The sequence below is a fragment of the Aulonocara stuartgranti genome, assembly GCF_965226115.1.
Source record: "Aulonocara stuartgranti genome assembly, chromosome: 23".
NCBI lineage: Eukaryota > Metazoa > Chordata > Actinopteri > Cichliformes > Cichlidae > Aulonocara > Aulonocara stuartgranti.
Window position 1 is genome coordinate 5880796 of NC_138958.1, and position 11384 is coordinate 5892179.

At 39.6% G+C, this 11384-nt stretch overlaps 2 protein-coding genes across 2 annotated transcripts; one reads left to right on the forward strand and one right to left on the reverse strand.

The window, feature by feature from the left end:
* Nucleotides 1-14: 14 nt before the first annotated feature.
* Nucleotides 15-2726, forward strand: rfxank (regulatory factor X-associated ankyrin-containing protein). The gene is made up of 9 exons (XM_082522974.1): nucleotides 15-287; nucleotides 367-471; nucleotides 597-695; nucleotides 797-862; nucleotides 970-1070; nucleotides 1813-1938; nucleotides 2056-2122; nucleotides 2209-2289; nucleotides 2378-2726. The coding sequence occupies exons 2-9, from the start codon at nucleotides 372-374 to the stop codon at nucleotides 2428-2430; spliced, it is 693 nt and encodes a 230-aa protein (XP_082379100.1). The 5' UTR covers nucleotides 15-287; nucleotides 367-371; the 3' UTR covers nucleotides 2431-2726.
* Nucleotides 2572-7561, reverse strand: nr2c2ap (nuclear receptor 2C2-associated protein). Its single transcript, XM_082522978.1, has 5 exons — nucleotides 7200-7561; nucleotides 6962-7052; nucleotides 3730-3835; nucleotides 3546-3615; nucleotides 2572-3093 (listed from the first exon to the last, which is right to left on the reverse strand). The coding sequence occupies exons 1-5, from the start codon at nucleotides 7235-7237 to the stop codon at nucleotides 2973-2975; spliced, it is 426 nt and encodes a 141-aa protein (XP_082379104.1). The 5' UTR covers nucleotides 7238-7561; the 3' UTR covers nucleotides 2572-2972.
* Nucleotides 7562-11384: the final 3823 nt, after the last annotated feature.

The window sequence follows — 11384 nt, forward strand, 5'->3', positions numbered from 1 at the left end:
CAGGACAACATTCCGGATAGAAATATGGGCTGTAAAAAAATAAAGAAAACATTTCTCCCTTGAAATTGTGCCAGATGCGGTGATACGTTACACAGGCTGAATCAAACGTGTTTTCAGTGCCTGTTTTGAAAATAACGGGATTATTAAATAGCTAATCATCTGAACGACGGCTAATGTACTATCGGAACACATCGAAGACTAGCAGGATCCATTATGTGATATGAACTTATTTACTTTCAGTTTTCCTTAAAGGAAGTTAGCGCAATTGGACTGGAAGGCTAAATGTGGTGAGTGGCTTTACGAACTGCCTAATTTTTAAAAAACTTTTTCTGCATGGCTAAACCAGATTATTTGTTTTTATTGCAGCGATCATGGAGGGCAGAGGTGATGATGAGGCTGCAGATGGCCAACGTGTTCAGCCATCTAACGCTAATGCATGTCCATCCCTATCAGGAGATGAAAAAGCCAATGGTACTTTATCCTGCTCTGTGTAACAGCTGAATTTGCCTGATTTCTAGCTTCTTGCTATAATCAGTTGAACAGTAAATGTCTTGCTTCCACTCACATGGCTGTGGTTCATCTGATTATATCTCTAGAGAGCATGGAGGTGGATGATGATTTGTTCAAACACTCCACCACTCTCACCAACAAACAGCGTGGGAATGAGGTTACAGTACGCCCGGCAACATTAGACTGTAAGATCTGATAAAGATACTCAGGTGTTAGGGAAACATTTGTACTTATTTTATCTTATTTTTACCATGTTCATTTATTGAGATTTTTCTACCCCCATCAGCTCTGTCCATACATCAGCTTGCAGCTCAAGGTGAGGTTTCACAAGTAGCTGCACACCTGAGCAAAGGTGAGAAATCTCTAACAAGCTTTTTTTTTATTACCAGTATACAACTAAACAAATATCCTACTTAAGGACTCCAATCCTTTTTTCTTTCTTTTTTTTTTGTCTCACAGACAGCTCATTGCTTAGCAGTCAGGATGAGCGAGGCTTTACACCTCTCATGTGGGCAGCAGCGTTTGGAGAGAAAGCAGTGGTGGACTTTCTCTTGGAAAAGGTTAGAAATAAGGCATGCACATAGGTACTTAAGAACACAAAAGTTATAAGTTACTGAAGGGCAGCTGGGTGGCCCAATGGTGTGGTGTTAGTGCTGTTGCTTCACAACAAGAGGGTCCTGGAGTATTTTTGCAAGGCGTTTGTATATTCTCCATATGTCTGCGTGGGTTTTTTCTGGGTACTCCAGCTTCCCTCCCAGGCCAAAGACATGCATGTTTGGTTAATTAATGACTCTAGATTGGCCATATATAGGATGTATTTCTCACTGCAACAGACTGATGACATGTGATTAAGAAGATGAATGAGAGGCAGTGGTTTAAAAAAAACCTTTTATTAATTAGAAAGAAAATGAACTTATTCTAAAATGTGTCCGTTAGAAGCCAAATCATCATACTGATGATAAAAAGTGTTAACAAAAATGGTCACTGTTTTCAAATCTCAAAATGAATCATATTGTCTTTCAGCCCTACCTCTCTAACTTTGTTAAAGACAAAATTAGAGGGTGAAGACTTATATAGTTTAGACATGTGCAGAGGAGGGATTGTGGATATACTGGACGATGTTGAATATGGAGCTGCCAGGCAGGAGGAAAAGACGACCACCTCAGAGGAGGTTCATGGATGTAGTGAGGGACGACATGCAGAGGGATGGCCGTTAGGGACAGGTTAAGATTCCCTTAAAGGGAACAGCCAAAAGAAGAAATGGTATCGTGCTTTATTGTTAATGCATGTTTTTTCTTCCAGGGTGCAGACCCCAAAACAATTGCGAGGGAGCGAGAAAGCGCCCTGACATTGGCCAGCTCTGGAGGATATGTGGACATCGTTGAAGCCCTCCTCAGACATGGAGTGGACATTAACACTTATGACTGGGTATAGTTATGAATTTATGACTTTCCATCATAAAATCTATCATTTTTAAGGAGCAAGAAATCTAAATACTATATTTTTAACATTTTTATTTTACTGCACACTGTATATTATTCTCAGAATGGTGGAACTCCTCTTCTTTATGCTGTACGAGGGAACCATATCAAATGTGTAGAGGCATTGCTAGGTACAGTGCATGACTTTAAGTCATTATATATTCTAGAAATTTTTTTTAAAATTGCGTCACTAATTTCCTATCGCTCTCTAATTTAGCCAGAGGAGCAGATATGACCATAGAGTCTGACTCTGGATACAGTCCAATGGCGCTGGCAGTTGCTCTTGGGCATAAGAAAAGTAGGTATACAATGCACATTTTCTTTTTTGAAAAACTAAGATAAAAATGTATTGCTAAGGTAAGATTTTTACTTCCTTTCTCCTATAGTCCAGAAAGTGTTGGAGGACCACATCTTGAAACTCTACAAGCCATCAACATGACACTTATTAAAATACATTAATGGAGTTGCCAGTGTGACACTCAGCTGATCTTAAACCTTCGTTGGTTTTCACAAAAATGTCTGTCACAAGCTAAGGTCATAACGGATCATTGCATACACAAACATTTACCAGATAAACAGCGATTTTTAACCTGTTTATTCCATTTATATGCATTGCAATGTTCAAAATGTTTTACAAACAAGGACTGAAATGTGACAGTTGTGCAGCTGTATTATTTTGCTTGGCTGAAGAATGACCAAAAAAAAAAATTCTAATAAATTATTTTCATACTGGAATGGCGCTTTAATTTTGAAGGCACAGAAAAGGTATAAAAAGCAGATTACAAGTGCACAATCAAAATGTGCAAAGGGTCACTGTATGACAGGTCATCGAAGCTTTCATACCAAAAAAGGCCACATTCACAAGAGTTCATGAGGTGGCAACACAGATGACATGTTTCCCAAGTGCCACCACACCATCCTACATCCTGTACTTTCACTCAGGGGTCACTTCCTCTCTCTCATGAGAGGACTGAAAAATGGTCAGGAGGCTTTTTCCCCCAGGACATCCAAGGAATAAACAATAATTCTCCCAAAAAAGTCAGCACTATTCTCAAACATTATTTTTACTTTGTCCACTACAGAGGCCTCCTGTATGGGAAAGCTGTGGGTGTGGAGTTAAGAACAAGATAAGCGTGGTAATGATGAAAAGCATGTCCAGGAAAATATTGTCCAATGCTTTTTATGAAGCAGGAAACGCACCATGCTCCTGTAGTGACAGGTACAGCTTTGAGCTGTTGTTGGCGTACACCAAGACTGATGTTTTATAACAGAATTATGTTTATTAAAGGAACACCATCAACTACTTGATAGAATAAGCTGAGCTTAAATATTTTTAATGGCATACAGCATCATCAGTGGCTGTGAACAATATTTTTTGCACAAATTAAGTAGTTAAATATAACATTTATAGCTACTTCAGCAGTGACTGCTAATTTGGAGTATAGAAAAGAACAATGGCTCCCCACTTGACTGATAATTTAAGGAAAAGATTGGTCGAAGCCCTATATGCAATCAAATCTCCTTGTGAAAATTCAGTATAGTGAGAAAAAGGATATCTGAAGAGAGTTGTTATCCTCTGGGTAAAAATGGCTGAGCACTGTAAAGTCTTTATCTTTTAGGCAACCTGCAGAAAGCACAAGTGGAAAAGTAATTTACATTATCTCATTATTACTGCTTGAATTTGAAGTGAAACATTTTAATCAGGAAGTCATTTTTTAATATTATCTTCAGGATTTACCTTCCAGTCTGCACGTTTTTGCTGAGAATCCTCCCTGGAATTGGACCTTTAACTCTGACACTCTGACAGAGTTGGGGAACTCCAGGGACACCCACTGACATTCACCCTGTCAGAAAAATAATACTCATAATGACACAGAGATGTGTACAGCAAAACATCCATTTGCCTGTGAAAAACAGGATGCCGAGAATAACTGTCTCTGTCGCCAAGAATATGGGAACTTTTAGTCGTTCTTTTATCAGATCCCCACTAACTGTGGCCACAGCAACAACTATTCTTCCTGGGGTCCACAATGCTGTACATGTAAGCAGATTATAATTATTTATGGTAAATGGCCTGTATTTGTATAGCGCTTTTCTAGCCCCTAAGGACCCCAAAGCGCTTTACACAACCAGTCATCCACCCATTCACACACTGGTGATGGCAAGCTACATTGTAGCCACAGCCACCCTGGGGCGCACTGACTGCCGGACACTGGCGCCACCGGGCCCTCTGACCACAACGGCCGAGACTGTCCAAGCCGGGTCTCGAACCGGCAACCTTCCGATTACAAGGCGACCTCCCAACTCTTGAGCCACGATCGCCCCAATTATTAATAACCTTTATTTAACCAGAAAAAAAATAATTTGAGATCTGAATCTTTTTTACAAGAGTGTCTTGGTCAAGAAGGACAGAAGTACTATCATAAGTTGCATAAATTAATAGCACATAGAAATCCTTTAATTAATTTATAAAAATATATATTAGATTATCAAGAATTGTGTCAATCTTTTTTTTTCTTTATTATAAATTCAACATGTTTCAGGCTTTTTCCTACACAAATCACAACATGTATTGACAAAGTGGGCATTTAATCATTTTATAGACAAAAGCATTTAAATAAGAAATATAAGAACATAGAAAGTTGGGAAATTCATCAAAAGTCAAGATAAAAATTATCATTTTGTGATGATGCACATGAATAACAGTGGGTCAACGACCACCTCCTAAGGGACAACTACTACTAGGATTTAAATACCAGGGACTCTCCACCCTTTCATTTTAAAACTAAAGAAAGCTCTTGATGAGAGGTGAAATGTCTTCAATAAACTTAAAGTCCGATTGCTTTCTTTTTTAACAAAACAAACATGATCTGGATGACTGAGAATCTACACACATATTATTAGTTAAAAAAATTAGCATATCTCAGCATGGTGTGCAGTGTATCAAAATGTTGGGGAAACTGAACAAGTGGAGGACAAAATAAGAAGCAACAGACCTAAAGAGCCATTTATGGCAGGCCAAAAGTATCTGAAAGTCAAATCTTCAATAGGAAAAAAATCCAGCAAAGACGTGGCCCAGGACCTGAGAGATCCATTTGCTTTCACCTAAGCCTTATCAGAAAGAGAAAAAAATCCTTGGCAACGGGTCTTCTAAGCAATGAATTTAAAAAGTATGACGAAAGTCAGGAGAGTTACTACAGTGAGTGTCTACACGATCCATGCTGTGTGCAATCCTGCCAGTGGTTTTGGGGTCTTCTTAAACTTGATGGAATTATAAACACAGAAATGTATCGTGAGATCAGATTTTGAGCCACCCCGCATTTCTCTGCATGACAATGATCCCCAAAAAACACTACTACACAACTTTGAATATCCTTGAAACCTGGAGAATTCTTGGAAGACTATTCCTGCATTTGTATATATGTTTGCACATATTTTAATAAATCCCTGCCCCTTGTCCCCCCATTTTCTAAGCAAAATATAAACAACTGGGGATAGCTTAACAATTTTAACCAGTATCATACCACTGTGCAGATCATGTAGTACAGTTAGTTAGTTGTAGTACAGTTACTAACTGTACTACATGATGAGTACTAGATGAGCCATGCATTGATGGAAATGAATTAAAGTTGTTAGGGAGCTTAAGATCTGGTAAAATGTTTTGCCCTCTTTGTTAAATTGGTCTGATCGTCTTCTTCTTCTTCTTAATAATAATAATAATAATGATACTAATAATAACAATAATAATAATAACAATGTTATTATAATTATAAAACTATAAGGGTAGACAAACATTGAAATAACAAATACACTCAGAAACACAAAGGCATAAAACATGAATAAAATTAATGAAAGACCAGAGATAAAACGCATAATAGAATCATTTAAAAGCAAGCCTATAAACATAATTTTCTCAGGCAGGTCATTCTAAAGTCGAGATGGCCCTGATGGCAAAAAACAGTCACCTTTTCGATTTAAATCTTGATTTTCAAAGCAGCCTGCAGGGCCCCACCTGAGGATCACAGGCTGCGAGTAGGCTTATATGGGGTCAGTAGCTCTACTATGTAGCTTGAGGACAGACCCAGGAAAGCTTGGGAAGTAATCAGTAAAATCTTAAAATTCTGAGCATGTTGAAGATGAGAGTGTAACTTTTCATTAATGCCAGTGGAGAGAATTGCAGAAGTCCAGTCTTGAGAAAATAAACATGTGATATAAACCCATATTTTGAGCTCTGGCTCAGAGATGATGGCAGTTATGTGGATAGTGTTCACATATGGCTGCTTCTTTGCATGATCAAGCTTTAACCTGTATTTGTGGATTACAAGACGAACTTGTTCGCACAGTGATTTCTGAGCCCATACAGTGATTTCCATGACAGAATCATGTCTGCATTTAATGCAACGCCACCTGAGAGCCCAAAGATCAAGGGCATCCAATAATGATTTTTGGCCTTATGCTCCTTGAAATTTTTCCTGATTCTCTGAATCTTTCGATGACATTATGCACTGTGTAGATGATGACCATATATTCACACTAGTCTCTGAAATTAATTGTTCCACAACATATAGATGATGATTTGTCCATCTTTACTTCTGAGAAACGTCCTCTCTAAGATGCTGTTTTAATTGCTAGCCATGTTAGTGACCTGTTGCTAATTAACTAGTTTCATGTTAATTGGCACTTCTTTTTTTTTGAAGTACCACTTACATTTGTCCCAGCTTTTTTAGAGAAATGTTGCTGTCACCAAGTTTAAAATGAGCTATTATTCTTAATGAAACAGTAAAATAGGGTTTCGGTTTAAAATTCTGTGAACTTTGCAAAGCATTGCAATTTGTTTGTATCTACATCTCAGACAGTCTTCCAGCAACTCAAAACTAAAGGGCAGACTAAACTAACCTTTCTTTAGGTTTCTGGTAACAGTTTTAGCAATAGGTTGTGAGGAACGGGTCCATTGCTATATTTGTATTTACCTGGTCTGAGTTCCAGCATGTCTCCTCATTGCAGTCAAACATGTACTTCTTTCCATACTGCTTAACATCTCTGTTTAGCACTGAACTCACTCTGAAATGAGAATAGAAACACAAGATTCACGACTCAAGGACCAGTAACAGGCTGCCGTCCAAACACGTACAACAGCCAAGTACATTATCTATGCACTGGTGAGTACATTTCTCTCATTTTCATTCTCTCGTTTTGCTTTTTCTCTACCTGCTTTGTGTTTCGCTGCAAAGCAACGAGGAAGCCATGTCAAAACTTCAAATCACAACGTGCCGTAAAGCGCTGGAACCTCGCTGTGTTGTTTTTACGACTGTGACGTTCTGGCATGACCGCTTTTCTTTCCTGCCACCAGGTGGAAGTCTCGCTCCGTCAAAAATATTTAGATGACAGTCTTTCGCTATACGTGGCTGGAGGTTAAGTCTCTTAATCTTCATCTGAGGTCCCGGGCGCTCATGATTAAACGCAGAAAAAAATAAAGTTGATCCCGCTCTTCGTGGCCTGTGAGAGGCTGCACTGCTCTTCATCTTCTTGTTTGTCCCCCCAGGTCTCGTTGCTGTCCTCCCAGGCGAGACGCAAAAGGTCAGAGAAATGAGAATCGATTGGGACGGGGGGCATTGATCAGAAACCTACAGATGAGGCATAGATGCTAAAAATGGCCTACACTTAAATATAGAGCTGCCGCCAGTATTAACCCGGGTTTGAGATTTTCTCCCAAGGACGTCAGGAAACGGGCAAAGATGTTACATGTGTGTTAAGATGAAGGTGTGTTTGGGTGATGGGATAATCCTATAAAAGAACCAATATCGGCCTCTCAGTGCTTTTATTAGCGAGCATATCCCCATATCTCAGTTTCATAACCTGGGAACCAATATAACAGGAGAGCAAATCTCCCTCTCCCCCCTCTTTGTGTGTGTGTGTGTGTGTGTGTGTGTGTGTGTGTGTGTGTGTGTGTGTGAGTGAGTGTGAGTGAAGGAGGGAGCCTGTTTTTGGCACATGGTCCACTGCAGATGGAGAACTCCTGCTGAGGTTTTGTCACAGTGCCCCCCCTTCACAGCACATAATCAATAGGTCTAAAATACAAAAACTGATGAAACCCAGCCTCCGTGAAAATTGTGCAGGGGGCTGGGGAGAGGGACTGTATTATAAGGTTTGGACCCCCTCCTCCACCACTACCACCACCCTTACCCTCTGCACAACCAGCAGCATGCTCGCTCACACTTTGACTTTGTGAGCCTTACGTTACAGCCCCGGTTTGTGCAGCAGCTCCTGCAGCACCCTGTCGAGTATTTGAGATTGAGAATAAATTGTGATTTCAAGCTGCAGTAATATATTACCCATCCATATATGAATGTGCAATATATCTTTGGAGTTTTTGTAAAGCTGTTAATCAGAAACACTGCCTGAATTAATTTGGCAGGTGCTCATATTTTTCCACATCAAAACTAATTTTCTGGCCCGTAGCCATTCTGGAAGCCCACCTGGCCGGCAATCGCTCGCTGGGTGAGTGATGAGATGGCATTGACCCATAAACTTGTGCCCACGTTGGCTGCTAATAATGCCAAGGTGGACTGCAAGTGGCCAGTCGTCCTCAGAACCCGCAGGAGCTCTTTTTGTATCCATTAAAAAGCATAGTTAGAGACTGTGACATTGCCAGGAAGTCAGTGTGCCCAGACAGAATTCTCAAACACCCACAACCTGTCATTTCTACACTTAAGGTATTATACAAATAAGAAAAGTATACCTGTAGGCTTATTTGTTTCTTTAACATTCTCCCCCCTTTTTCTTTTTACTATAAGCTAAACTGAGTGGCTCCTGGTTACAGTCACATTTAACGGATGGACATATGTTAGATCTCTTCATCTAACTATCAACATAAAAGCTTAATGAATATAATGAAAAAGTGCATTTGTTCCCACCTGACAGTGACTGTGGCCTAGAGGTGGGGTGACAAAGGGGAGACCTGTTATTGTTGTCGCAGCTGTTCTGACTGCTTATCTCTAAAAATATTCATTGATTCCGTCCCCCCCCCCCCCCCCCGGCGCTTGTGGATAATCAGCTTTTGTTCGTGTCTCCGTTCTAACATCTCAGTATTCTTTTTTCCACAGTGAAACATTTCTGGCCCCTGAACTTATAGGATTATCTTCACCTCATGTCACTGATACGACTTAAATCCTTGTATTCCCTCCCTCAGCCATCCTTGCTTTCTCTTTCACCTCAGCGGCTGATGTTGCTCTCTGACTTTTTGTCGCCTCTGTTTCTGGGTTATGTCCCACGAGGCAGGATTAGTGGCTAGCAAACTAACTTTGGGCTTAACCCTGGCTGGCTTTGTGGTCTCACTGCAGTGACTCACTTTTCACTCTGTGTGTATCACCATGGTAACTTAGGCAGCTCCCATAACCTGCAGGCTATCAGATCCAACTATGTAAAAGTCTGACTCCTCACCCATCAGTGAATTCCTTTTGCATTAAAATACCAAAGTATACATCTATTAACAAAACTTTATGCTGTTATTATCCCCCCCCCCCCCCCCCCCATGCAGAGACATGTTTTTTTCATTGGAAATGATGAACATTTAGGCTACACTATCTGCAGTTCACCTCCAGCAGTCTTGTCTAGGTTTCACAATAGAATCGGCTTAAACCTCGATACATATATTGCTCATTTTTTATTCATTATAATAGTTTGATCTTGTTGAGAAAGGAGCATCGGCATTTGGGGGGAAAAAAATCCATTGCTTTGCCATATTTCCCATGTTTGCCATTTCAGTACAATTTCTTAACTCAACAATGTTAGTGAAAAATAAGATTTTCTTGTAGTGTTCACCTGCCAAAAAACAGTGTGTCACCTGGGTGATTTAACACTAAAGACAAACTAATAAACTTTAGGGTTCATTAACCCTTTAAGACCTACCATTGAACCAAGTCCGCCAGAGCTTATATTATATTTTTACATGCTGTAGTGCCATTTCTGGGAGCATTTCAAGTTGCTGCACACCAATACAACCATTATAGACCAAATTTTAATAATATGTATGCATTAAGTGCATAGTAATTACATAAATTGCAAAAAAGTGCAATAAACTACCAAAAAATTGAAAATCGTTTTGGTTTTTTTAACATATATTTCTAGTTAGAGAAATTTAAGAGGCTTATCCCTCAAAACTGTAAATACAAAAACGTTGCACAAAATAGTTTCCCACCACAGGAAATTTATTTTGAGTGTCTTCATAGTTTTATTTTTGAAATTCACCAATTTTTATATACTGCAGGAAAAACGAAAATAAGTATTATAATGCAAATTTGCAAAAAAAAAAAAAATAGCATGTGCATCAAAATAAACTATTTCCAGCAGTGCAATTTGACTTCTAAGCATCCCAGAAACGACACAGAAAGTCATAAAATCAAACATAACTTTTAAAAACACCAGTATAGCCTTACAAGGCCCTGATGGTAAAAAACTACATTTCCGCGAAAATGACGTCATTTCCGGGTTCGGGCAGGTCATGGCGGATATGCGATAGTTCGCGCTGATGGACATAGGAAGTGTTAAGAACAGCTGATCAGATCGGCAAAGCGTGTTTCTGGAATATTATGTTTTTGTTGCTGCAAGTGGTTTTTTTATGCAGTTTTTGCAAAGCTATATGTAGAAGGAAACTGTGACCTAGAACAAGCTGATGGCATAAGATGTAAGTACAATTCCTCTGGTTTCATATGCAAAAAAAATTATTGCTAGCTTACATGGTTGCAGTGCTACCGGGATTTAAAAATAGTTACGCAAAACGGAGCGTGCCCTCTCCGACCGGCTTTAAAGGGTTAAACAGCCCACTCACCGATGCTGCATTTTGCCAGCAGTAAAGTGGACATGATTTTGAATGACTTTTTTGAAATAGGTTTAAACTGTGAATAAGAATGATGGATATTAGACGTCATAAAACCCTGTCAAGTGAAAGGGTTGAATAGGTGGTCGACCGTTTTGAGGTAAATAAGCCGATACACTAGGAGGTAAAAGAATCACTATGGTCTATTCCAGACTTTATGAGCTGTGGGCACTTGCGCAGATTGTCTTAATGAGTTGGATGATTAATGCTTGTGCTGCTGTCAGCCGAGGGGGACAGCATCCGTGCTGGGGCAGAACTTGCAGTGTATGGAGCTCTGCCTGTTTGGTTCAGATGACCGTCTGCACTGATGGACCTTCTGGACTTCTGCTTAGAAAGTTAAAATTTGGGGAGATGGGATAATCAGCTGGTCAGAAAACTGTAGACTGAGTCGTATTCCTTGTGTATACTGAAGATGTTTTAAACGTATCAGGAACTTCAAAAGGATCTACTCAATTTCTCTTTTCAGTTCAGCAGTTGACACCTGTAGTTGATGATTTAAGAAGCTCAACTGCCTAAAA

Excerpts from the sequence above, each read along its gene's own strand:
- rfxank (XM_082522974.1), top strand. The coding sequence starts at position 372 with ATGGAGGGCAGAGGTGATGATGAGGCTGCAGATGGCCAACGTGTTCAG. Across the intron at positions 472-596 it reads AGGAGATGAAAAAGCCAATG|AGAGCATGGAGGTGGATGAT; the intron begins GTACTTTATCCT and ends TTATATCTCTAG. Across the intron at positions 1,071-1,812 it reads TGGACTTTCTCTTGGAAAAG|GGTGCAGACCCCAAAACAAT; the intron begins GTTAGAAATAAG and ends TTTTTCTTCCAG.
- nr2c2ap (XM_082522978.1), bottom strand. The coding sequence starts at position 7,237 with ATGGCTTCCTCGTTGCTTTGCAGCGAAACACAAAGCAG. Across the intron at positions 7,053-7,199 it reads TGCAGCGAAACACAAAGCAG|AGTGAGTTCAGTGCTAAACA; the intron begins GTAGAGAAAAAG and ends TTCTCATTTCAG. Across the intron at positions 3,094-3,545 it reads GATAACAACTCTCTTCAGAT|CTTTCCCATACAGGAGGCCT; the intron begins ATCCTTTTTCTC and ends CCACACCCACAG.